The 27,299-nt window shown below is 40.7% G+C and overlaps 2 protein-coding genes across 6 annotated transcripts in view; one reads left to right on the top strand and one right to left on the bottom strand.

Annotated features, from left to right (window-relative positions):
* LOC118644634 overlaps positions 1–20,743 on the bottom strand; it is a 45,876-nt gene extending 25,133 nt beyond the window's left edge. The window contains exon 1 of the mRNA XM_036283609.1: positions 19,834–20,743. The gene's annotated coding sequence lies outside the window, so the exon portion shown is untranslated. The remainder of the gene's footprint in view (positions 1–19,833) is intronic.
* On the top strand, positions 11,077–26,939 carry LOC105833968 (homeobox protein otx5-B). 5 transcript variants are annotated; one of them, XM_012676116.3, is made up of 7 exons: positions 11,077–12,041; positions 20,791–21,112; positions 21,838–21,989; positions 25,552–25,736; positions 26,073–26,190; positions 26,370–26,573; positions 26,704–26,939. In XM_012676116.3, the coding sequence occupies exons 2-7, from the start codon at positions 20,878–20,880 to the stop codon at positions 26,803–26,805; spliced, it is 996 nt and encodes a 331-aa protein (XP_012531570.1). In that variant the 5' UTR covers positions 11,077–12,041; positions 20,791–20,877; the 3' UTR covers positions 26,806–26,939. The 5 variants fall into 5 exon arrangements, with proteins under 5 accessions (XP_012531570.1, XP_012531569.1, XP_036139499.1 ...); XM_012676115.3 differs by having other exon boundaries at positions 11,084–12,041; positions 20,791–21,127; XM_036283606.1 differs by lacking the exon at positions 11,077–12,041 and adding an exon at positions 15,323–15,948 and having other exon boundaries at positions 20,791–21,127.
* The last annotated feature ends 360 nt before the right edge of the window (positions 26,940–27,299 follow it).

The raw sequence follows: 27,299 nt of genomic DNA, 5'->3' as shown, positions 1-27,299 counted from the left end.
AGCCGCGTTTCAAGTTAAGCCATCCACTTCGTTCCATCTCTATATCAACGTGAGGTTCCATACTCTTCGCTGCTACGACTCCAAAAACCTTTTCCATTTTAGGGAACACTCACTGTCAGGGTAAAAGAGTAGCGTGCAGTTATAAGTTCTGCACACAGAATAAAAGTATATAGCGGACCGGTCGGATAGGGGGACAGGAGACCGCGGACGTAAGAGTAAAAAGAGAAACGAAAAGAGGACGTTGAGCGAGGTTGGTGGTAGACGACGGTAGAGAGAGAGAGAACGGAGAGAAGAGAGGGAAGATGAGACGGGGGGAAAGGGAGGGGGAGGGGGCAAAAAGGGAGGCAGAAGCGAGCTCGTCTCCACGAAGGATCTCTCGTACAAGAAGAGAGAGCCGAGAGAGGGTCCTATAAATAATTAGCGAGGAGTCGCTCTCCGCTCGGCGGGCGTAAGCGGCTTACAACCCCCGCTTCCACTCTTCTCCACCTCCCGCCGCTTCCCGCTCGTTCCTCCACGAGCCACCCGCCATTCCCCCGATCCTGCACCGCCCGCGATTGCTGCCCCTCGCGACCAGCAACTACCCTCGCCGCTACACCCTCTCGTCCGGCTCCTCTGCCTTCTCTCTGCTGGCGGAACTCGCCAGCCACGATCGCTCTTCAGCTCCCTACGAGCGATCTCTACGCACACCACTGAGGGCTCCTGGCACCAGAGATAGGAAAGAGCCCACCGTTACGCGACCGTAAAGACGTGGATGTATCTACGGAAGCGTTGGACATAGGGGAATGAAAAGAGCGACAGGGGAATGGTTTGCGTTGAGGTGCAGTTATCAAACCGGGAAGATCGGTTCATTAATTGTCGATAATGAGTGGGTCACGTGTCAAGCTTTGATATAAATCTCAATCGCGAAGACAAGTAAAAAGATTTTTCGCAAAAAAAAAAAAAAAAGAAATATTTTTTCCATACAGCCTTTCCAAATATGTTTTTATAAAGTAAAAAATATATATGTTAGTTTGGGTATTTATATATTTTTTACTAAAACTTAATCTTTCTGTTTATTTCCCTTTTCAATATTTGCACATATATTCGTGATATTTTGCAAAATATTATCTCCGCGAATATGATGGAGGTTTTACTGTAATCTGAATATGTCGGCATTGTCTGGATTCGTTAAAAGTAACGACTTCAATATTACTCAAAATATTATCTTATAATTTTATCTATCATTTTTCAAAATTACTGATATAATCATAAATAAAAACAACTCTATTTCTAATGGTAGAATCTTATTTAAAAAATACAACTGCAATCAGTAGTTTGCAAATTATAATATCTGATAGTAAAACTTCGAATTCCGGCAGTTCCGTGGAGACGCCGTTTAATTATTCGAAGCGCTTAACGCCAACAACGATTGTCAAAAGCCTTTTAGAAACAAGTCGAAAGTTAAGAGTGTGCTACTCGAACGTTTAAACTAGATTACCGTTGCCGATTGTTAACCCGTGGACAACTGCCGGAGTTTGTCGCGAAGTCCCTAATCGTCTGACGCTGCTGTTCGGTTACCGAGATCCGCGATCGATAGCACGTCAAAAGTCCGATCTACTGTATACCATGAGATTGACGAGCGGGAAATGTTAAGCCGGAGATGAATGACATTATTCATTGCGAGCTGGAGCTTGCGACTGAGAAAAACTAGCTCGTTATCGAGATTGGAAATCGATGAGAAATCAAACGGCCGACATGACTTGACCGGGGATGTAGGTTTCCCGGAGGGATGTATATGTCGCCATCGAAAAGTTACATTTCCGATTACAACACGTAGTACAGTAATTTAACAGAAATACAGTTGAGTATTTTGTTGTAACATTGTATGAAGATCTTTATTAATTAAATATGTCATATGTGTATGCGTTTATAAAATAAACAAAATATTAACGTACATAAATAAATAACGTGTAAATATATATAATATTGTAAATAAAATATTATGTATATAAATAAAAACATTTCACTTTGTTATTATAAAATTTGAATAAAAAACAACAGTAACCATCTTGTATGATTTTCATTACATGACGTTAATTAATTTATATTAATATTAAAATTAAAATATAAGGGGAAATATTTAGATACTTTTATACTTAGGTGTTATCGTTCTATTTTAATTTTATATCGTAAGCAAGAAAGTTATTTCAGTTTCGCATTCTGTTATCTTTGGACGGGAAACAATCGGCGACGTACCGCCGGACGGGTGGTCCGTGTGCATGATCGACAGGAAAAGGGGATGGCACGGGGGGAGGGGGTTAGTCACTGTTACAACGGGCCGGCTTAACATCCGAGGCGCCGATGTTGACTAACTGGGCTAACAACGCAGTGGTATTTGCCACCGGCGTTGCGTCGATCGGCACGTGGCTCCAGTTGCTCTGGCTATTCGATTAGCCAAGCTTATGCTTATTTACGAGCAACGATCGTATTCGATGCTCGTTTCGAAGATCTCTTTTCTGCCGCCCTTTTGAGGCTTTCAAACCGAGTATTTTTTTTTATTTCGTGACACATAATTTTATATATCATATATAGCATTCCGTGCATAACAGATTACTTATTTTTTTACGAGATTGTTGAAACATTTGAATGCACAATATTATTTTATGATCAAAGTTCAAAGGCGTAAAGGTATCATCGATACAATAAAACTCTTTACGTCTTTGAATAATTTCATAATAAACCATTTATATCTTTTGCACATATATGTGTATTTATAAAATACGTACTGTTTGTACGTATCGTTAAATATACGTAAAACTCAAATAAAAATCCACGACGAAGAAAATTCGAACTGCGGTAATCCGATATGATCTTCGCGTCACAAGGAACGCGAAGGATAGCGACATCGAGGGATTCGCGACTCATTGTCAGTATGGCAGCGAAATCGAAGCGTTAACGGTGTATATATGTGTGAAGTCACACCGGCCCGTTGCGTATTCGATCCGAATGCAGTGCGTGGCGAGCGCGCGTTAGTGACGCAACGCGTACATCACGGAACGGCCGCGTGTTCTACGTGCGCACGGGTCCTTATGCACAAAGTGAATCTCGGATTACTGGTCCCTGGGGCTCCCGGAAACCCTATACCGTCGCTCATAGCTGAAGCGAGACGTGACGTCGACGAGAACGAGGGAGACTGAGGAAGCAAACGAGACAGAGAGAGAGAGAGAGAGAGAGAGAGAGAGAGAGAGGGGGGGGGGACAAGCGGGGAAGAGGGAGAGGGAGAGGGTGGAAGGAGACGTGGTCGGGCTTGATGGATGTCTGGTACCCGCGATTCCCGTGTCGGCCGGCGCACGTCTCATGGCCGCGCTCTATTAATGGGTCCGTAATAGCCTATTTGTGATCGCTAATAGCTGAAGCCCCGTCTTCTTCACCCTCCGTGCGCGTCACGGCCGTGTCTCCTTCCCTTTCATCCCTTCGCCGCGAGAGATTCCCTTGGGAAATCTGGATGGTACCCTGCAAAATGGATCCGATCTATCGCGTTCGACCCTCTCGGTGATCCTGCTCTTTTTCCTTTTACTCTTTCGCGACGACCTCGAAATTACCGCAGAAAGACTGTGAAAACTATCGTCGTTGGTAATCTCTCATAATGTGGATCTCATTGAGCGTCGAGATATACATGTATCGTATGTTCCTAACATTTAAGCGACGACAAGATCATTATGCATCGCGAGAGCTTGACAGACTTTTTGTTCGTTATTTTCAGCATCGCGTAGTTAAAATCATAGCGTACCAAAAATTAATAGTTCTCTCTTTAAAGAAACTCGAATAAGCAATAGAAGCATCTTCTAAGAAGTGATACAACAATCTATCAAACTTTATTGTAAATTTTATCATCCAATTTTCTGAAACATTAAAAAAAAGTAAAAGAGAGAAAGAGAAAGGAAATATTACCATATGTTATCACCATATACAGTTTTCTTTCTTTTATAACTTATGATTTTTTCCTTAAGTTATAATCGACGTGTTTGTATAATCGTTTTCAAAAAATAATTCAATGTAAATAAATTATACAGATAATGACCTAACAATAATGGCAGACATCATATTTTTTACAACGTTGTAATTTGCAGAAATAATTTAGAATAGAGAGAACTGTAGTACTTGTTATTACAGAAGACAGATTACATCAAACAGAATTCGCTTCCTGGATAAAGAATCGTTCCACCCAATAAGTATATTGATCGCTTCCGGAAGCTTGCCTTACACGTCGCATTGCGACATTTAACGAATCGCGGTGTAAGCTCACTTTAGCCACGTGTGTAGCACATACATATGCGGATGCGTCACCCTAAAAATGATTCACGCCGCAGGAAGGAGTAGGAAGAAAGAACGAAGGTACCCCGATTTCCTTCCTTCGCACAAGGAAATCTTTTACGTCCGGCGCAACGCCGGATTTCTTATACAATGATGGGCGGTGAATGAGGAGTCGATGTAGCAGGTAGCCTCGAATGGCCCCGATCGGTGCAAAGAGGAATCGTCTGAATGGACTTCGCACCGACGCATCGAATGATCAAAAACTCGTTAGTCCCGGTCCGACTTGCAGGATAATAAATGTGGGAACACGAACTGCTATCAAAGACGTCCATTCCTGCTGCCCGAGATTCTATCGTTCATCATGCTACTCGTGTTACGCGACCTATCGCTCTCGATTGTAACAGAATCGCTATTATTGAGATCGGTGACGGGCATTGACTTTCTGTCCCATAAAAGTTTTATGATCTAAATTTTTTCTCTCTCGCTGATCTCACTATAAAAAACTGAAAAAAGATGTGTCTATTTCGCAGATTAACAATCAATTGAAATGCAAACATGTATTATGTAATTAAATTGAAAATAGAAATTGCAAGAAACATAACTTTTTTGTTTCAAAAAATTACGTTTACCACAACTATTAGATCTTGACTTAGGAAAAATCTCTACGGTCGCTGGGCAGACGTATTATAGTACTGGTTGTACCTATATTTTGACACTGGCAGAAATTCGTAGTAGGGCGATGACGCTGAGGTTGGTGACTGCGTGGAATCAATTTCTTATTGGTCGTACGTGATCGGTATCTCGCGTCCCGCGAGTATTACGCTGCAGAATTACGTGAATGGGCCGTGGGATTGGGCCCTCCGCGGGGTACCGCTTAGAAAGTCGCTATTGGCTGGCACAATCAAATTATCTGCGAGTGTATCGGGAGTTAGTGCCTGACGATCTCAACCTGACGCGAGAAAACTTGCTCATATTAAATTCTTTTAATCCGTTTAAATCTTATTCTTATAAAAACATCGCTATTTTATCATATATTTAGCTAGAATAATATATACAAGGTAATCATTAAAAGTCATTAAGTACTCTGATAGATTTTAAGAGATAATTTTTCACCAATTTAAATTAAAAAACTCCATGTGACCATATGTCCGAGAGTCTTTGTCTCAAAGATATTCTAAGTAAAATTTCAAACAATTTTTTTCGAAAAAATTATTTCAAACATACACAAAGTTCTTTTAAAATAACATCCGAGGATTTCAAAATTATTGAAAAAAAGAAATTTTTCCTCCAACTTTAGTACTCTGTATCTTTGAAACTGAGCCGTTTCCGACATATGCTTATACGTTTTTATCTTAAATTAGCGTAAAAAATTATATTTTTTAGATTACTTAGTGATCCTACATAATAACTCTACATATAAAGTTATGAGAATATATGTAAAAGTAATAGCAACTACCTTTATTACTTTACTTCTCACTGAACAATTAGTTTGGTATTACATTTTTTCATATTTTATGTTAAATCTTTCATTTTTTTCGTAATTTACTTTAATCAATTAAATATCGTCAAAATTTATAATATAAAAATATTTCAGTTTCACGGTTTTTGAAGAACAAATAAATACAATACAATCTTGATGTAATCATGGGAAAAAATTCAGTTGCACATAAATTAAAAATCTACTATCTTCAATTAGAAAGGTAATTAGATATATCTAATTAACAAAGCAAGTTCTTACTGTGTTAAATCTATTAAATTCTAATTATAAGACATCGAGATAAACAGACACATTTTATCACAATTCTGAAATTTTAATTAGTACAACTAGAATGAATTCTATATGTTTATTTGTTGTTAGTAAAACCAAAGCACTTTTCTCTGTGCAGTTTCTCAAAATATCGTCTTTTCATTTCTTTGTGAAAAATATTTTCGTATGGAAGCGACAGCTACATGAAACACCTGTAAAGTTAGGATCATGACGCTGAAAACGCTGGGACGACCGAGATGACCAGCAAAACTGTCTTAGAAAAGAATAGACCAATGCATCCGCAACGAAATCCACTCGAAACCCGTGGAGCATCTAAAGTCCACTTTTCTCCCGTGATTCTATCTGAACTCGCGTGATCAATCATTATCAATGGCGTTCGTTGTCACTCCGGGTAGTATTCGCCGAACGAGACGGTGGGTGGACATTCCGAGCACAATACGTGTAATGAAATCCATCGTGTCGATGGAGTCAATCGAATTTACATTACGGTGCCGGATCGAACGGTAGTCATACGACGAAAGTAAATCTCGCGAGATGTACGATAAGAAGATTACCGAATAAAAGTCAACATTTGAATCGGTTGATATTGAAGTGGTTAAAACGCGTGCTCAATTTTCCGGCGTAATGATTTTTATTTGCTTATATAGTATGTAATAAAAAAAGACAATTAACTTACGTTAATTATATTATGTATTATTATGTTTAATATTATTTTTAATTATTTTATAATCATCAACTGATCAGGAAAGAATTCATGTAAATTTCTTCAAGTTCTGTCACGCATACCAATCTAAACATATTTTCAACGTCGATGATAACTTAAAGAATTATATATAATCAATGTCAGGCATGTAACGTGACGCGAGGTTTATGTATCCTATTAAAACCGGAAGACACTTATCATTCTCACTAACCCCAAGGCGCGCGTGACCCCGTCGAGTACGGTGAGGTGGGTAATTCATTGACTTGGTAACTCGGTGACTTTCACCGGTGATTTACGCGAAAGCTTCATAAGCGGCTTGCCTCAGTTTCAAATTCCGTTCTCTCCTCGTCAATGAGCCCTGCATCGCGCGAGCGCAACAAGGAGAGTCCTCGTCGCGGCGGAGGGAGGCCTTCGCCGGGACAGAAAAGAGACGGACAAATCCTAGGCAAAGGACATAACGCTGCTGGGGCAAAAGAGAAAAGAAGGCGAGCGGGAGAGAGACAGAAGACGCGGATAAAGGGGGAAACGATGGGGCGGAACGTAGCAAAAGGTTATTTGCACCGAGTTGTCTTTTTTCAGTGCTTTTTGTTCGAACAGTTTGTCGAACGGCTCAGCCGGCTGATCTTCGGGATGATGAGCATGAACTACATTCTATATAAAATCCGGGAGCGTTTCAAGCGCCGAAGCACGAATGCGCTTTCGCGCGCATCGATCGTTTAACGAGAGTCGTCCTTAAGCGTCTGTGCAAGAAGAGATTTCGGGAACGACTTTGGCGCCCACAGAAAGGGGATGACCTCCCGAGTATCCGGGGCTGATCTCCTCCGTCGCGGTCTCGGGAAGATTGCACGAGCGCACCGAGGTCATAATTCGCGACTTAATTTCGTGTCGAGAGGTCTGTCACCACTTTATTTAATTCACTCCAACTAGCATGTATTAGTTTCTTTGAGCACATATTTCCATTTTTTTCACTATTCCAAATTAAATCCACCATCTAATTTATCTATTTACTTACATAAATCTATTTATGCTATATTGTATATATTAAATTTAATTATCTAAATTTTCAAAAAAAAATGTATTTTAATCTAATGTATGAAACAATAGACCTATAACAATGTTTAATTGGCACAAACAACGTAAAAAAACTCTTGATTTGTAACTAGATATGTGTATTGTATTTTGGAAGAGGCCGAAAATGTTCATTCCGTAAATCTACCGGCAGAATTCACGACAGCAGTCACGAATGGAATTCAATGAGAATAATCCGCAGCTGCGGGCATTTGTCTCGTTCAGTGACGAGGATAATAATCTTTAAGTGCCGTCTTACGTTAATTGAAATCAGCGTAGCGAGTGCACAAGATAACAGAGGTGCAAACGCCTGTCTGTTTTGGCATTACGAGCAGGATAAGCTACATTGAATATATAAATAAGTAGCAGGCCAATTTTAGATGATAACTAAATAACGATAACATTCGTCAGAATTGTAACGCGTGATGTCTGGAAAATAATTTTTACGACGAATTACAATGACATGTTCACGCGAACCTTAATGTTGCCGCAAATGTTACAAGTCCGTAAAATTTCACGGATAAAAAGCGTCGGTAAAATTGGCGTTGGTTAATTAATTAATCGTGTCAAACTGGGATCGGTGGTTCTTACTTTAATGCCATGTAATACCTGTAATACCACTATCGATTTGATGCAGATCTCTTAATGCCACCAGAGTAGATTACGGTTCAAAAACTGCGAGCGTTTTATGCGCCTTATCGCGCAATTTGAGCTAAAACCGGCAATAAATCTGTAATCTTTCTATGTGTATTATCCCGTTGTATGCAAAGAGTTCTATAGCGCTTTATTAAAAAATAAATAATTTTAAATTATTCTGTTTTGTTCACATTTTAAGCTTAAGAAAGTTACCCTATATATTTATAGTCAACTAAGCTTAATACTTATTTAAAAATTTAAACAATGTTGTTCTTTTCAGATGAACAAACAAATTAAACTTCTAAATATGTAAGATAAATATTAAGGACACACAGAGAGAGATTTTTTTAGATTTAATAAACAGTTTTGTTCGACTATTCTAAAGCATATATTTCTTTGGTTTTAATTTTATACACATTTCTTTAGATTTAATAAAATTTATTAGAAACAAAGAAATATATGCTTTGGTATAGTCGAATAAAATTGTTTATTAAAATCAAAGAAATCTTTCTCTCTGTGCATATAATACATTTTTCAAAGTATTGACTAAAGATTCAAAAATTTTACACATCTCTAAAACAAAACTTTTCTTCTACCAATTTCTGACTCGCTGCTATAATAAAAAAAAAATATATAAATGCTTAATTTGTACATACGTATATGTCGCTTTATTTTTCCCCATTCGCATCTTTCCACAACAGAATTCAAGAGAACAGACCAAACACATTCTGCGGTGAACTACTCCTCCATGCACACGACACTATTTACGTTAGCCAACCGGCGCCACGTGCGTTCGGAATCGCTAATTCCCACGAGTTGCGAGCGAGAGACAGTGAGCAAGAGCGTGACGGCCGTGTCTCGCCGATATTTCACCTGTCTGTCAAAACGGACGTGCCGTGCGAGGATTCATCCGTCCCGTCGCGCGTCGTCGTCGTCGTCGTCGTCATCGTCGTTATCGTCGTCGCCGTGAAGTCGGTGGCCATCGCGCGCAGATGCGGAACCGACGATCCCGGCGCCTAATCGCGATATGTCTCGCATGGCGTAGTCCCGATCCGTCAATGAGGAAAATTGGCGTAAGAGCGCATGAATGGGCCCTGGCGGTGAATAAAGTGGCCGCGCGTTAGTATAGGTTTATGGAAGCAAGCCGGTTTTAGCTACGCTAATAGCATAGTAATGCTGGCTGATCTTTTCGAAATCCCGTAAGAGCATTAACCGCTCGCACGTGAGCAAGTTAAATTGCTATGTTGCGGGTATACCGCGGGTATGTAGCTATCACCTGGCTACAGAGCGCGTCAAAAGAAAGGGTGGAGGATCGCCGACGAATCGGGAGGGCGAGACCCATCGGCGGGGAGAAAAATTATTCGCACTGGCGTCTTGAAGCGGTAACGAGATTAGAGGCATTCAGGCCCAGCGTGCGAGCGAACGTCGAGGATCCCATAGCCGGTGGGATTATTTTCGCGCGTGCCGTCAGGTTTTGAGACAGGCTGTAACGTGATTTTCGATAACGTGCTAATAAGGCGTGATCTATACTCCGTCGGCGCGTTTAATATTACGGTGGACGATCGCGGGAAATTATCGCGTGTGATTACTGTATATATCTTCCTGTGCCTCTTGCAACAACACATAAAGTAATTCGCAAGTTTACGTAATGACATATTTTATGGAATATTTTGTTTAATCTGTTAAATCCTTATCTATTCCGATAAAGGCTCAATATATATAGCTTCCTTGTCGATTATTAAAATTTATAACTTATTTATATAACTGAGGTGTGGAGATGCGCGAGTAAATAAATTAACAAAGTTCATTGGGTACAGCGTGATAATATCCAAGTTTGTACTTGCCAAATGCGTAAAAGTAAAAGAATAATTAATCCGTCTGATATTAACATTTTAATGATACTACCGAGAGATTTCTTTCAATAAAATTCCTTCCCTCTCATTTAGAGCTCGGATGTAACTTACGAAGGTAAATGTAATAAATGCAAAATTCGCTCGTCAACGTGTTTATCTTTCGTTTATCTTAAAAACTTTAATCCAACGCGAATAACCACGAATATATAAGGGTCAATTGCTCTTTCGCGTCCGCCATACGAAGTACCAACATGCTTGCTCTTAACGTCGCAAAGTAATGGCCAGCGACTCTTACCCATTTTCTCGTAATCTATTCGTACACCTTCGAGCGGGAAAGATACATTGCGGATGAGGGTGAGAGAAGTCTGCGTTGCGAGAAGCGAAAAAGGGACGGGAAAAGCGGGAGAAGAGGGACTCCGGGTTTGAGTATATTTTTAGAGACAGACTGTACCTAACGCCGTTGTCACACGGCGTTGCCATCGCGGTTGGTGAGGTCGGCGTTACCCCCGGGCTGCCATTGGTGCCCCACTATGCGGCGACAACAACGTTGGTGCAGCCCCTGCCACGCCAATTCTGGAACGAGTCGACGCGGTTCGACGGCGCATGTTGCTCCTTCTCGCTTCGTACAGTGGCACCGAATCGATCGCCGTCTCTTTTTCTTTCGTCTCCTTTGTTTTCCTCTGTCACGCTCTCTCTCCCTCTCGCCCGTTCCTTCCGCCCCTCTCCATCTTCCTTATCCCCTCCTCTCTCTCTCTCTCGGGATGCGCATCTCTCCCTCTTTTCGGAGCACCTTCAGTCCCGCACACCTTCTCTCGCTTCCACATTAGCCTTTCTCGTACCATTGTGGCTGTTTCTCTGTCGTTTCGCGACCGCGTCGCGCATCCCATTCCCTCTCCATGCGCTCGACGTCAACGTCCCTCCCCCGCCAGGAGCTGGCGAACGAACATCCCCCTCGCGCATAACCCCTCGACCAAGAGAGCGATCTGTAACAACTAAAGTTCTCGTGAAAAGTTGAGCCGGGCGCTCTCCTACGCCCTCCTGCTATAATAGCCGCTCGCGCTGGTCTCTCTACCGACCATCGTCGTCGTCTCTCGCGCTGCTCCCGTCTCTGTCCATCTGTCCCACATTCCGTCAAGTAAAGAGAGAGAAGGAGCGGGACAGACATACGCGGATAAAGGGAGGGAGCGGGAGAGGGAGAGAGACAGAGAGAGAGAGAGAGGGAGAAAGAGAGAGAGAGGGACAGAGGGAAAGAGAGAAAGAGAGAGAGTGTGTGTGTGTATATATATGTGTGTGAGAAAGAGAGAAGGAGAAAGGAAAGAGGGAGCAAGACAGGGCAAGCGCGAGGGAACGAGACGGAGGGAGAAAGAGAAGAGCCACGCCGGTGGACGACTCCGGTGGATTAGGGAATAGAATAGTCATTATCGTGTATACATCCGTATTCTACGAGCTATCGGTCGCGCTCGTTCGGTGAGTCGGTCGTCGGTGGAGTGGCGAAACGCCGTGGCGAAGCGCCGGTTTCAGTGGTGTGCGCGGTGTCGAGAGATCGAACGACCTAGCCCGTCTCTTTTCTGACATTGGGAGCGCGCCGGCGAGAGTATTACGCGCCGGGCCACGGTGTGTGTTGGAGTGCGAATTCGGGGGCTTCGCCTGGATTATCGGGCTCAAGACGAGGAATATCGACGCGGGAGCAGCGGGTGCCGGTAATTACAAGTGCTCGCGGGTGAGTAGCGTCCTCTCGCTATTTTCCGAGACGTCGTCGGCGGAGATGTCGTTGTGCCGCGGTACTTCCGCCGGGGATCAGTGGTGTGATCAGGGTCAAAGGGTGCACCGATCGAAGGATTCATGCGCGGGGTGCCGTCCAATCCCGTTTTCTAAGATTTGTCCGTCTCGCATCTTCCGATTGCCCCCCGTCTCCCACGGTGTGTCACAGTGATCTTCGCGATTATCCGTCGTCCTGGCAATTTATTGACCTACATAGGTCCACGTGTTCGTAGATGTACGAGATATTGTTCGTCTATTCGCACAACCTGATGCTCCGATTGCTCGAGGCTGATCAATAGGTCCGCGTCTTTCAGTTGGCTGACTGAGAGAGGTTGACCTAATTCTGTTGTCGTGGGTTTTGATAAGCGTGCGTTTGGTGAAACATGATAACACTGGTAGTATTTTTAGATTGTCTTAGCTAGATTAGCTTCTCCTCAATAAAGTATCTAATTTTAGAAAGCAGCACTTTAACTCCCGAGTTCGCATTGATTTAATTCCCATTTTTGCCTTAGTATCGCTATAATGTGCGTTGTTTTGTGTATTGCCAGAATTGTGAGTTTTGTGATACGTTAAAATAGCATTAGAGTGATACAACTGCGTATGAATCTCTCCTAAATAATCGTCAGATAATAAGTTTCTATGTATAGATAACGATCGAGTATGCCGTTTATCGCTGCTCAAGTAGGTCCATCGCAAATCACGATGAGATTTCTATCGAACTAACGATACGTTTCGTAACAGCCACAAAGTTTCCTCTACGTACGTCGGGAATCTTGATAATTAGTTTCAATTATTCGTTAGTGATTTGCAAGGGTTATGATGCCGAGTCCTGCCCTTCCGTATAAATTTTCAAAATAATTCACATTTTACTCGAGAAAAGTGCGCTTGGAAAAAAAAATCTCCATTGAAAATCTACATTGATTGTACAACATGAATTTATAATAACAAACTCGAATTTATATGAATAACAATACATAGCTATACACAACGATAAGGGGCTTGAAATTGAGTTAAAATGTCATCGTGTTTAGTAAACTAATGATTAGTAACCATTCCTTCCCCTCCTCCCCACTCCAACGGAGCATCGGCTGCCTCGCGGAACAGAATTCGACCGCGTGCACCGTGGTTTTTATGATTTCTGCGGATTGCGGATATCCTCTGCGATTACTTCCCGCGGTAAACGAGAAAAAAAAGAGACAGAGAGAATCCCAGCCGAGCGAATCAACCGAATTCGGGCGCTGCGGTGCGCGAATACCTCGAAAACGCCGACATTTAATCGGCGAGGCGTACATGGAAGCTTTCATCCGGCCAAAGAGAGAATGTATAAATTCGTGGGCGAACTTGTTTCGAAATAACCGTGCGAAATTCCGCAGAGCGAGGGAAATTTCGCGAGTGACGGTAGAGGGGGGAAGGGGAGGAAAGAGTGTGCGTGGCCCCAGGAAATACGCGGCGTTAACATTTACGCGGTAAAAGAAGCACACCGTATTTGCCGCGGGGGGCTATTAATCGAGCCCGCATGTAGGCGAATTATTAGACAATATATAATACCCCAAAAAGATTCAGCCGCCAGCTGAAAATTCCGCTATCTCGCATTGCACGATTAATAATTCTGTACCAATCACGGCGTTGCGGGGTTTTTTTTTTTTTTTCGTGAAAAATGAGAAATATTTGTTGCTCCGGAAACGGTGGAAGCCGATAAAAATCCCAACTTTTTCAAAGTACAATACATCACCGAGATTGAAATCCACGCGTTCTCCTCTTTGCTTGCGACAGTTTGTCGCGGGTGTTTCGCGTGCATAAATAATTGACTCAATGAACACGATTTTATCAATAATTTATCACGTTAAAATGGATCGAACGTTATCAGGCGCTTACCGGAAAATATTGCGCAAAAATTAAATCTTTATATTTACGTTGGAAACCTCACTATCAACATATCAATATTAAATTAGTATAATCGACAAAAAGTTTATTTATTAATTCTAACGATCAACATGGTTAATCATTAAAATGACAACAATTAACTGGAAATACACTAACGACCTTGTATGAGTTCGTGCGGAGGAGCAACCCCCGCAAAGGGCGGATGATTCTGCGATGACGCTGCGCGACAGTGCTCGTCAGGATCTATTTTACATCGAGTGCGACGCTCTTGATCCTTCAATAATCTTATCTACGATGTCCGACGGCTGCTGTCAGAGCAGATCTTGTAACGCGCTGCGCCGAGCTTCGACTACTTCCGTTCGCGCCTGCAGTTTCGCGGGAAGTTTCGATCCCGAAATGCCCCGGCGTGGTAGTAGCATGCCGAGAGAGTTGGCCAGCGGGATTTCCACGGAAATAATCTGCTTACGGTAATCTTCTTGGCTTGCCTCCCTCCCGGTTAAGGTCCGCCTTCCACGAGGAGGTCCTTCGTCTCCTTGTCGTCATCGTCGTCAGTCTATACACACGCTGGCGCGTCCTCCGCGGTAACGCACAGGACATTTCGGATCCTAGTCGGTGCCCGATCCTCGCGTCTAATGCCGCGAACTCTGTCGCGAGCGACTACTCCCCCGTGTGATATCGAACGCGAAAGGAAACGCGTGTTTCTTAAGTGAAGAACAAAGAGTGCTGCTATGTGCCTTGCGATCTTGCGCGTCGCGTTGGATTTTCGTGCACGTTATCGTGAAAAGCGTTATGCAATGACGACTGGTTAACGTGTCAAGACTTGTTGATACACGAGAGTGATCAACGAAAAAAGATGACGTCACATCGCATAATGCTAAAACAGTTTTGGTCTAGTCTGCATTTGAAGTGAAAAAATGCGGGGGAATTCCGAATGAAGAGGCATTGCAGAGATATTTGGTTTTCGTTTAAAAAGAATCTTATCTGTTTACCGTCTGTAAATTGTGCCGTAATAAAAAAGCGATAAAAGTGTCGTCTGGTATACAAATGTAATATTGCCCTCTGGATATGCAGCTGTCTGGCAGCTTAAAAATGTCGCGTTGACTGTTGGATGGGCAAAGAAAAAGTTACGATTATCGTGCATTTAAAAATTCATACACAGATTATGTCGAAACGCAGTCGTTGAAATTTCGCGATAAATATGTTGTGAACGATGTTTATAAAAATATCCGAAGAAGATGACACATTGTTATAATAATGAATTATAATCTCGAATGAAGGACAATTCTAAAAATTTTGAATAATTCGTATTTGAAATAATTCATTAATTATTTATTTATTCGCGCCTTTCTAATAAATAGTTTTGTAGCAGAAAAATTATTTTTAATTATTTGATATTAGTTTTATACGATCAAAAATAATTTCCAAAAATTACGTAGTTTACAATACGCACTTTTCAAGTGTACGATAACTTCAATGCTGAAGAAGATACGGAAGCCGAACAACAAAGTTTTTGCAAGGCTTCTACGATGAACAGTCTGCATGCAATAACGGAGTTTATTTTCTAACAACGCGATTTACTCTTTCCGCAATAAGATTTTACGTTATTAGCGTAAAAGTGCAATCGGGTGATAGAGTATGTTAAAATAAATATGTAAGCTTCTAATTTAATTTTAATAGGCTCGTAATATAAACTCACGCACAAGAGGGAATATATTGTATCAACTCTAAGACCATTCCTTTAAAAGTGAAGATCTTAAAGAAACGCCCCCGTAAAGGTAGTCCCCGTTCCCGGTCTACGAATTGAAACTCGGGTTCGGCATCGAAGCATCAAGTCTTTCGGAATCCCTGGTCGATGTTATCACGTGCGAACGGGTCCCAATGTCGCGCCGTGCCTTCGACGGGAGGATTGACGTGGCCACCATAGAACCGTGAACGTCGGCCCGAGGGAACAAAACCTTCTCGAAATTGGCTCCGAGAAATCAGTAAGTTCCACCGTCCGTCAAGGCGGAACATAAAGGAGCACGAAGCGGAATGGAGGCAGGTGGAGGCGAGAGAGGGAGGAGAGGGACGGAGGCGAAAGGAAGAAGGCTCATCCCCGTCGGTGGCGGGCTGCAGCCCCCATCGGCATCTCCTTTTTTGCCGGTCGAGAATAAAGACTAACTACCGGAGAACAAGCCCCCGGCGAAGGTATACCTCGTCGTGTATACCTCGTGAAATTTCTACGGGAATTAAGTTTTACGCTCAATGAACGCGCAACAAAACGCCGTATATACCCTACGGGGCTAAGATTGCATTCAACGCGATTCCTTTCCTCACCGTAGAGACGCTTCCCCCGAGTGCACGACTTGGTGCGCATGGTTACGTGCATGCGGCCCCTTGAGAGAGGTATCCGAATACAATCCAGGGTACACAAGGCGTGCGACTCCGCGACCGTAAAACCGCCTCCTACTCGAGAAAAAGTTGAAATTCACGGCGCAGCCGTGAGCGTACGGAGTGTTGCTATCGTTAGGTAATTCAAATTAATTATGATTTTATTAAACAATACATAATGAGAAAGTTTCTCGTGTTCCGTGCATCGGGTAAACTAAGTCTCATGAATGTTTTCGTTTAAAACCGGGGAAAATCATGTAACCATTCGCTGTAATGCAGTCTGCAATGTCGAGTATGAATTTTATACATATATATTTTTTTACAACGGTTAATATCCGGAATATTTAAATTGCGTATTTTGAAATAATAGAATAGAAATGTACGACACTGTAAGGATATTATTGCAAACCTATCGGGGACGAGAGTACGTTTGCGCATTTACGCCCAAAGTCTTCGAGCACCGGCGGCGGTAATCTCGAAAAATCGTCCATGAAATCAGCTAATACCTCGCTTGTTTCACAAGTACCTACCTTCTGGCTTTCCTCGCGCGGTACTTCACGCAACGTACGTACGTATGTACGTATGTATGTACGTTCATTGTGGGACTGCACGGGGCGGGCTCTTCACGAACAATGCGGTTGTGTGCAAATACTCCGGGAAACAATGCGGCCGCGACTTAACTTTCTGGGATAGCTACGGCAGTGTGTCGTTCTTCATGTACCGCTGGATGTACCGAAGCCGCAAACCGCGCTACCTAATGCAGAAACGACGTTTGCATCCCCCGCGATGAATCCGAATGCTGCGACTTGTTTCCGATGTGCGCCGTCTTCGGTCGGGACCGCGCACTCCGCGCGCGAGTTCGCTCTTTACGTTATAATTCCCTCTCGCGAATTATTACCGCGAGAACGAGAAAAAAGTATTCGGCGATCTCGACGAAACTTACGAAAGTCGGAATCACTTACTCAGGTAAGTGTTACTCGGGTAAGAAAAATTACACTCGTCTAAAAACAATGTCAGAGAGACGACAGAGGGAATTCGGAACGGGAACTGTCGGACTTTCCATAGGAATTTGTCAACGAATTTAAAATGCAACTCATACGCGCACGTGCAGCTTGTTAGCTTAACTGATCCGCACAGATACGATCTACCGGACGTATCCGTAAATCGTATTCTTTGACGAGAGAGTAAACCTCTATCTCTCTTTGCCTCCCGTGCAGCATACACGCTCCGGGACGTAATAATGGGGATTTAACAGTCATTAGGGACGGCATGCCGGTATATATCTGTCGATTGGTAACGCAAAGTGTTTGCACTAGGGCCGAACTGTCGAAGGGCCGGGGGGGTGGGGGTAACTCGTTGCAGCGGGAGATCGATTTTCGGAAAGGAGGGTCGGAAAAGTACGCGCGGGTGTAAAAGGCACCCTAGCTATCTTGCTCTAGTTCGACCGTTTCCCTCCGCAGGGTCGTAGACTACTCGAGTGCCCTCGAGGGCCAATCGAGTGGCGGCTTGGGCATTTTGTCCACACTTGGCGGTCTGTAACAAGTGCATTGTCCCGTGCACCAAAGTGCACAAAGATAAAGAGACTTCTGGCTACTGCAGTGAGAGGACCCGCCTTCTCGCTCTTTCGCTCACCTTCTATTTCTATTTTTGTTCTTCTTTTTTCTAGTAATGCCATTTTAATATAACAAAGTGCAAGTAAATCTGTCGCTTGTCGACGATACACTCGTAGGCAGTGCTTTTATCTTCGACGCGATAGTCAGAATTTTTTAATAAAAAAAATTTAATTAGTCTCAAACGATGAAGATATAATCCGAGTCTTGCAGTTTTTGTGCAGCGACACATTAACAACGAGTCAATGATGTCATTAAGAAAAAAAATTGTTATTTGTTATTGAAAGAAGAATAAGAGAAAGAGAGAGTGAGTGCGAGTTGACAGCGTGTGTAACAATGCTTGAGGGCGTGCAGTGCAGTCATCGTTAAAAATTTTTTGAAAGTGACAGTTGTTTTCGGCTTTTTCGCCCTGCTGGGTGGTATGTAACAAGTGCTTTGTGGCTGGCGCGAGGCACATAAGTGCACAAAAGTGGAGATTCGCGCTTGACTGATTTCAGGAGGACTCGGGAGAATACTCCGCCTTTCTTCGTCCTTCGCCCTTCCTTTCAGCGAGCAAAATTTTAATATAACCGAGACGAGAAGCGGCGTCACGGGGTAGTGTATACTCTATGGATTCTTTTTCAACGAGCAACTTTATTCCAGTCCCGAGAAAATCGCAGAAAATTTCCACACGAGAGTAATGAGACGTAATATTAGAAATGCAATACGGTGCGAGCTCATCTTTTACGTTTATGATATTAAGTATATAATTTCATTGAGCGACGTTTATATAATTTCATTGAGCGCTCGTCCTTTTATATACTCGAGTAAAAAAAACAAAACAAAAAAAAAAAACGTTATTTCATCGGTATAAAAATTCGTCCCTTTCAGAATGCAAATTGCTATGCGGATCGTATCCAATTGCATAAAGTAAATAATTTTAATTTTTTACTGATAAATTAAACATTTTAATTTGCAAGATTGAACTTTCTTTTGCTACGTAAACTCGCGGCACTTGTTTACGAGGGAAATCGTGAAATTATATTTAGCTCGTCGGAGTGTGTCGACCTGATAGGTATGTCATAAAGCCACTTATCGTACATATTACGCGTCCGGTAGTTAAATTGCAGTAGAACAAATTTCAACAGTAGTATTCGGACACGAATTTCAATTGCGGACGCAACAGGATGCAATGTACACAAGTACACATGCTACGAGATACGAGGGTGAGTGTTTCATCTATATTTGCGCGAAAAGACTCACGCTGCGGCAGCTCTAATAGTATTCTGAAGAGGCCTCTTATATATATGAGGAAATTCTATTCAAATCTGGTTTCAATATAGCATGTAGTTAAGAGATGAAACGGAACAATACGTTATTAAAAACGGTTTAGTGTAAAATTTCTTATTTCGAATCAGTTCACGTTCATATTTATATCTAAACGAGTTTGCATTTTCGTAAATAGAAATCTTTCCGTATGAGACATATTATAACCATTAAAATCTTTATTGAAAATATCATCTTTGATTTATCTAAATGTAATTTAATAAACGCGCTATATAATTTGTTCTTTATAACGATAATTAACAACGGAATAAATATTTACTAGAACTATAAAACTTAGTAAATTTTGTAAAAAAAAGTGATAAAACTTAACGACGAGTTCGAATAACCCGTGGAAAATCCGTTAAGTATTCGTGTCAGGACTATTATTTTTAATTAAATTGCTAAATGACGACAATCATCATTGAAAAATAATTGGTAGCATGGCAAAGAATATTTAAAACCGGCCAACATATCGCCAGAATATTCTGCATTTTATATTCAATAAATACTCGCGTCGTGACGTTTGTGACACTGTCGTCATTCGATCGACTGTTTCTCACTGTGTGTGCATTAATTACTTACCGATTAGTATCCCTTAATCCGAAACATGTGGATGGCGACGTCCGGGAGACAGGAAACAATGCGTGTTTCGTCCGTCGTTCGGCATATCGCAGATGTGCGCAGACGTAATAAACGTTGTGGCAAACAAATTAATAAGTTGCCATCACCGGAAAAGATGGATCGTCCACGATGATGCAGGGAGAAAGGGGAAGGGTCGTTTCTGGGCGATAGTCGTTCCTGCCTTTGTAATTGGAGAGGATAAAACGCGACTTAAGTCAGCGGCTAAGAGGAAAGGCTGCGAGCCGTGTTGCGCGTATCCAGAGTCGAATCTCCTTCGACGTTTCTGTTCTCAGTTTTCGGACCGACGATGCATTTTCGGAATTAGGTTGCGAGTTGTGGCTCCCCTGAGAATACCACGGAGTCCTGTTGCACCTTCATTGGATTATCTCCCATGCAGCTGCTAACCGCGTCATTCTTATTTCCATGCCGGACAACGCAATCGGCTTGTGTTTGTTTAAACTACCTTCTGTTCTCTCTTTGATGATGCGAGCCAGTTTACCTGATAACCGACGGAAGAATTTTCCGTTTTGAACAGGTCTGCAAGGTTTAGGGTCGATTCTCATTTTCCGTACACTTTTCTGTAAAAAATAATCGAAACAGGTAAAATTATTAATAAGAAGGAAAGAAATTTGTATTTGTTTTCTTTTACTTTAATATATGTATACTTTTAATAAATAATATTTGTAATTCTCTAATAGGAAGACGATTTGTACTTGTATCTTATGATTCGACATCTCTAGTATAATACCCAAGTTCAATTTATTCTGTATAATTTATATTATTTGTGATTTTTAAATGTCTTATAATTTATTCAAATAATAAGTATTTTATTATTTGTATAAAGCAGGTACATATTTTAACCTGTAGATTATTAATTCAATAATTTTTATATAATTTTATTTTTTTGTCGTTTTTCAGATAAAACGTATAATTTGGACGTCGAGGACGTCTCTTTAGGGAGACCGCGGCGGGAGGGTGGTCGTGCTGGGGGCCGAGGGGGTGGTGATGTGGCCGAACAGCCTTGGAGGTACTTCCGGCTGCAGCGGGGGCGCCGGCGCCGCCGATCTCGGGGGCCTCGCCGCCTCCACCACCTCGGCCTCCGAACTCTTTGGGCCTGCGGCTTTCGGCGCGTCCGCCGCTGGGCCCTATGGCGCTCTCAAGACAGCGCCCTACATGGGTCTCAGCATGCCGATCGATGCGTTACATTCCACCATCGGTTATCCCGGTTGTACCTCCGCCGGTGAGTCCGTCTACTGTGAGTGCCCATTTTTTATTAATTTTCATTTAACCGAGTCGGGAGGAACTTTATCTTCTTGAATTATATATTTTGTATATTTTGAGATTATCAACATAAATGAAATACAAAATATTGCTGTTGTATCAGCCATATAATATTTAGTATAATTCTCGCAAAAATGCCAGAAAATTGTTATAATAAATAATGTTGTAACGTTGTAATTGGAGAAGGCACATTGATAAAGCGCAGAAATGCTAATAATGATACAATACAAAATTATTCATTAATCGTGTTAATGTAAAAGCTTTCGCATTATGTACACCGAAGTTGCTTCCAACTCGTGAAAATATTATTACTGCTATTAATTTAGTCATTAATAACTGGTTCATTTATTCTATTTATTTTATTAATCGTTATCGATTAGTTATTAAATGTAGTTGACCTGTACAGTTAATGAAATTCATTTGCTATTGTTGATATACCGCGCATAATCATAAAAAATAATATAATTATAAAAATTATAGAGAACCAAAAGATTTTTTTCTTATTGATTTAAATTGATTAAAAAGAATTCATTCCTTAATCTCTTTTTAAATCTTTAAAAGCGCATTAATTAAATATTAATATTAATGTTATTCATGAATATTTAAAAGAAAAATTATAAACAGATATAACAGATTGAAAATAAATCTATAATATTCAATTACATTAAAAATTCTATATTAAAGGTAATCCAAGAAAGCAACGGCGGGAGAGGACAACATTCACACGATCGCAATTGGATGTACTAGAGGGACTTTTTTCAAGAACAAAATACCCTGACATTTTTATGCGTGAGGAAGTGGCTATGAAAATCAATTTACCGGAATCAAGAGTGCAGGTAAGTCGTTGATAACAATCTGATGCTTCTCAGAAAAGTATTTTCTTTTAAATAACTATTACACGTATACTGTGATAATTTATTATCGTTTTGTTCGTACACTGAAAAAAAAAGTAATATATTCAATAAGATATGTAGTTGCTGCCAACTACAGATATACTCAATGCAATAATATATGCTATTGCAGTATCAACATTGTACTTGCATTAATAGCAAATATTATTGCATCGAGTATTTTATATAGTTGGTAGCCCGCAATTACATGTTATTGGCTATATTACTTTTTTGTGTAATATTTACTACTATAAAAAATATGTAACTTTAACGCGTAACTTTTAAAAATATTTCCGTAAGCATTTCCGTATTGCAGTAAAAAAATTCAATGTATCTCACTCCGTAAGGGGCACGTAGGTGTCTGATTACCGAGGGGTAAGTACTATCGGCACGTAAACAAGTGTGGATAACATTGATTTTTTCTCATATGTCTTTTGTTAAAGTTAACTAAATTGATCGATCGCCTTATACATATATCAGTACTCATACATTCTTTGGTCTAACTTTAATATTGCAATTATGATAAAAGATAAATTTAATAGAAATTGAAAATTTCATATTTATGTATAACGCAAAGTTTATAATACAAAGTTCTATTTAATACAGATTACAGAATACAGCATATGTTATATATGAGGAATAATAATAGTATAACGATGTGTTTTAACGTTATTTAATATAACTACATAAAATCATAATTAGTCTTTGCTGATGTTTACATAAAATTATCAAAATAACTATCTAGATGAATAAATAATTTTGTCGTACCTTTATTTAAATTGGTATAATTTATTTTATATAATTTTAGATTAAAGCAGTGTTAGTTTTTCAAATTATCAAAGTTAACGTGAATAGTAATAAGTATGAAGTATTGCCTTTAATTTCAATTTTCAAATTACTATTCTAATTTTCTAAGAAAAATTTATTTGAAGTGGTAACAACAAATTGCTACCAGTAGCGCAATGTACCAAAAAATCATCTCGAAACTATAAATGGAAAACTGTTTAAAGAACTTTGTCAGTCATTATAATCTAATTTATATATTCCCTTAATATTTTTAATTTTTTATTTCTATTTGTATATTGATTTAAACCAAAAGAGGAATTTTTTAATCAAATTTATCAGAATTATTTAAAGAATTCTTGTTTCCAGGAAAAAATTATATGAATAAAAATATTATATTTTTATATCTTAAGTTATTTAATTAACAATATGTTAAAATTATCTATATAAAACAATATCTAGATTTTATCTAAATAAAATATGTATATTTTTATAACATACAATTTTATATTTTATCTAGATAAATTTAAAATATTAAATCTCATTATCTTTATTTAACATACGTTTATACTTTACTTGTACTTTATCTTATCTCTGTCTAGATCTTATCTCTATCTATATAATTTTAAGTTATTTAAATGCAACATTGATCGTAATAATAAATAAAAATTGAATAAAAGTTGTATCTAATCACATAATAAAAGTGCAATTGCATTTATTATACATATGCACAATTATATATATGACAAGTGTAAATTAAAAAATACGAAAGGCCCCGTTTCGATTCTCACGAGCTCAAAAAGGATGAAATACATTCACTACGGCCATATAAAATCGCAAACGACGTTTTCCCCCTATTGATATTCTTAGTCAATAGCAGAAAGTTGAAGGAATTTTTCTGTACAACAATACCGCGAAAACCTACATGAAAGATGATGACATTCTTGGAATCAACATTTTCGTATTGCTCAGCTGACACCGTGTCGTTTGCTCGTGTCGAGTTCGACGTCCATGGGGTCCGAAAAACGTGTTCGCGCATATTCCACCCTCATCAAGGCCGGAAAGGACGCACCGCATCCGCGATCGTTGTCCAACACACCTGGCTATGGCCATGTAAACGGAATGAATGGCCCTGGCATGGGCCATAGTCTTCTGCACGTTCGTCGGACGACTGCAAAACCAGAGATGACTGCTCTACTCATCGACATTTTCAAACCCCTCTTCATGACTTTTCGACTGCAGACGGTTTCGTTTCTATTGTGCCTTCGCTAAAGCAAGTTTCCTCCTTGATCAATACGATGTCCTTTCACGATTAATATAAATATATTTTAAAATTAATTTTTCATAAACAGACATGCTCTCTTAGCAAGATAAAGAAAAATCCTGCACATGCTAAATTCTTTAATACTACAACATTTGCATTTACCTGACTGTCTTATAAATAATAAATTGAGGCATTAAAATACATCGTGTCAAGAAAAAAAAAAGAGGACGAATCAGATTAAATACAGACACGTGCCAAGCCCATTATCTATAATACCATGTAAAGAAAAATTGACATGATAAACGTACTTATGGAATTCTGGATAGACACGCTAACATTGATATCTTGTCAATATTTCTCGATGTCAGGATAGAGAACGCAATTCAGTACGCGTGGTGATGAAATACTTTTTAGCGACGTTCTATTGAAAGCAAAGAATTCGTGTCATGGCGGCACATACACCGGACTTCTTCGACGGAAGAACGCGAGCTGTTTTAGTATCGTCCCCCAGAAAATCCGTAGAAACCCAAGCTCACCTCTCTAACATCGATCGCGCGAGGCTTCTCCGAAGTTCCACTCTCTCTCTCTCCTCCTGACGCACTTCTCCCTCTCCCTCTTTCCATTCGCTTCGTCCCTCCCTACATCTCCTTATCGCTCCAATGTACCGTTTCTAAGGGCAAACAAGAGGCGTCGCAACATTTTTCATGTATCATGTGTCGTGTGCAATAATTGAGAATTGAGAATCGAACTTGGATTACATTTCCAAGTCTTAATTTAAAGATATATCCTTTGCCGGGTGAGAAGCAAATAACGTCTGCTGGTAAAATAAATGTCATCGAAACGCTCGGCGTGACATACGCAAATGTAATCGATATCATTCGTATCGCCGGCAGGGAGAAGAACGCTTTTTAGTTAGTATCCGCATAAGTATAATTAGCAGCTTCATTACAAGGTGTTCGTGCAAAACCAGTGGACACTTTGAACGCAAACCGGAGCGAGCCCGTTGGTACGCGAAATCGGCTTATTCTATTCAGAGAAGTTGCTCTCGGTGTATGGGACGACCTATACTCCGATCGGTTTTCGTAATTCTGTTGCATTAACGGCAGCCTGGTAGCGAGCGCGTCCCGATATGCGTGCGCGTTTTCGTTCGCGCTGCTGCAGTCAGCTTGATTGGTAATTGATAGTCGTGCCAGTCCGGCATTCCCTTATAATTGGCTATTACGCCAGCTTTGCGAGAGCTCTGCGCGGCTCTCCGGATTCGTTCTGAATCACATTTGTGTCACGCACCGCTGGTACGTGAAAATATCGCTTGATTCATTTCGCGACAGATGGGCGACTTATTATTATTAACATTATTGTTATTATTATTTTTTTTTTTCATTTTTAACGGTAGCACAGCTACACCGGGGTCTGATTGCGTAACCGTGTAATACCGCGAATAATTTTTGCATATATCTACAGGTATGGTTCAAAAATCGGAGAGCTAAATGCCGACAGCAGCAGAAGCAGCAGCAACAACAACAAGATAAGGCGCCGAGATCAAAAAAGCCCTCGGGGAGCCCGGCTAATAATCCACCTCCTGGAAAAAGCCCTTCAATTACCACTCCGCCTACGCCCGCCGCCGCAGTACCTGCTACTACGCCCTTGTAAATATCACTTATCTTAATGAGCGCTTATCTTCGGTATGTGTCCGTAATCGTTCTAACGACTTTTATCTCGGGATGGAAACGTATCCGTGTGAGAGAGAGATAATCGGCAACTTAATTAGCTTGATAATTAGTATTCTAACTGCCGCTACACGTGCCAGATATTAAGATACGTATTGCGCGCGCGAGATACGCTTCCTTAACATTCGGACTTGGAGCGCGCAAAGCGTCTATAACGCTAATTGCCCGGCGCGCGATCGATCGTATCGCAATTATATAAACCGTAGAAATTTAGATGTTTGTGTATGTTTGTTATAGCTGCTTTTCTGTACGCAGGAGCGGAGGCACTGGTGGCTCAGCGGCAAGTTCGCCGGCGCTTTTAAGGGACTCGCCGCAGTATAAGCCTGCGGGAAATGCTAGTTTGCTGTTAGCAGCTAGCACGACTCCACCAAGCGTAAGTGGATGGATTATAGCAGTACTTTCGAGGCATATAATGTTTATTCGCATATAATAGGTCGGTTTATATTCTAGCCCGTTAACGTTTTAGCGCGAGGAATCTCGTATTAAAGAACATTCTTTTTACATAGAATATTTTTATCGATTTTATAAAAAAAAAAATATGTTACTCAACAGTTAGGCGGCACAGTGTACAGCAGCGGCGGTGGTAGCAGTAGCATCTGGAGTCCAGCGGTAACGGAAAGTGGCGGAGCATTTCCAGGTGACCATCAAAGGTTAACGTGGACGACAACCCCTTCCCAGCAGCAATGCTACCAAAATTATTCGTCCTACTATACCAATATGGATTACCTCTCGCCCGCCTCGCATCAGTTAAACGTGGTAGGTACTTTTTCTGTAAACGTGTTTATATAATAAACGCAGCCACTAAAATGTGCGCGGAATGAAAACGAATGTTCGAACAGCATAGTGCCACTAATAATAAACGAAAGAATTAATATCGGATTGTTAGGACAACGGAGGTAGCGGCCTTGATAATTCATGGAGCAAAACGAGAGACGAAGGTACTTCATCTTGGTTTTACAATAGCGCCGGATGGGGCGAACGTAAGTGAACCTACGAGGATCGAAGAACGAAGAAGCCTGAGTACATATCATCGACAATAGTGAAGTTATACGGCTTGAATCGAAGTTTATTGTAACGCGATGCCAAATAAAACGAGGAAGTTCTACTTCCGATAAATGTCGATACAGACTAAACATATCTTTAATGACTCGGCTAGCATTCGGGCGCTGTGGAATGTACAAGCCGATCGAGAGTGCCATATGTATCTTTCTGCATTTATTAATGCAGCATAATTTAAATATACAGGATGTCCTATGCATACCTACTAATTTTATTATCTACACAGAAGATTGACTTTCATATCAGAATCTTTAAAAAATTCTTTTACAAAAAATTATTTCATTTATTTCTATATCATTGCGCTTAAAATTAATGTTCACACAAGATTTGATATTTCACAAAAAAATGTATGTTAATAAATATATCTGGTATAAAATATTTTGTAAAGTAAAGAATATTATCTTATAATAAGGCACTGTTTTC

The sequence above is a fragment of the Monomorium pharaonis genome, chromosome 3, assembly GCF_013373865.1.
Source record: "Monomorium pharaonis isolate MP-MQ-018 chromosome 3, ASM1337386v2, whole genome shotgun sequence".
NCBI lineage: Eukaryota > Metazoa > Arthropoda > Insecta > Hymenoptera > Formicidae > Monomorium > Monomorium pharaonis.
The sequence above is the reverse complement of the archived record's forward strand: the minus strand, read 5'-3'. Positions and strand labels throughout refer to the sequence as shown.

Bases quoted from the DNA above. Each gene is read 5' to 3' on its own strand.
- LOC105833968 (XM_012676115.3), top strand. From the start codon at position 20,878: ATGTGGCCGAACAGCCTTGGAGGTACTTCCGGCTGCAGCGGGGGCGCC. The intron at 25,737-26,072 runs GTAAATATCACT...TTCTGTACGCAG, and splicing joins GTACCTGCTACTACGCCCTT to GAGCGGAGGCACTGGTGGCT. The intron at 26,191-26,369 runs GTAAGTGGATGG...GTTACTCAACAG, and splicing joins CTAGCACGACTCCACCAAGC to TTAGGCGGCACAGTGTACAG.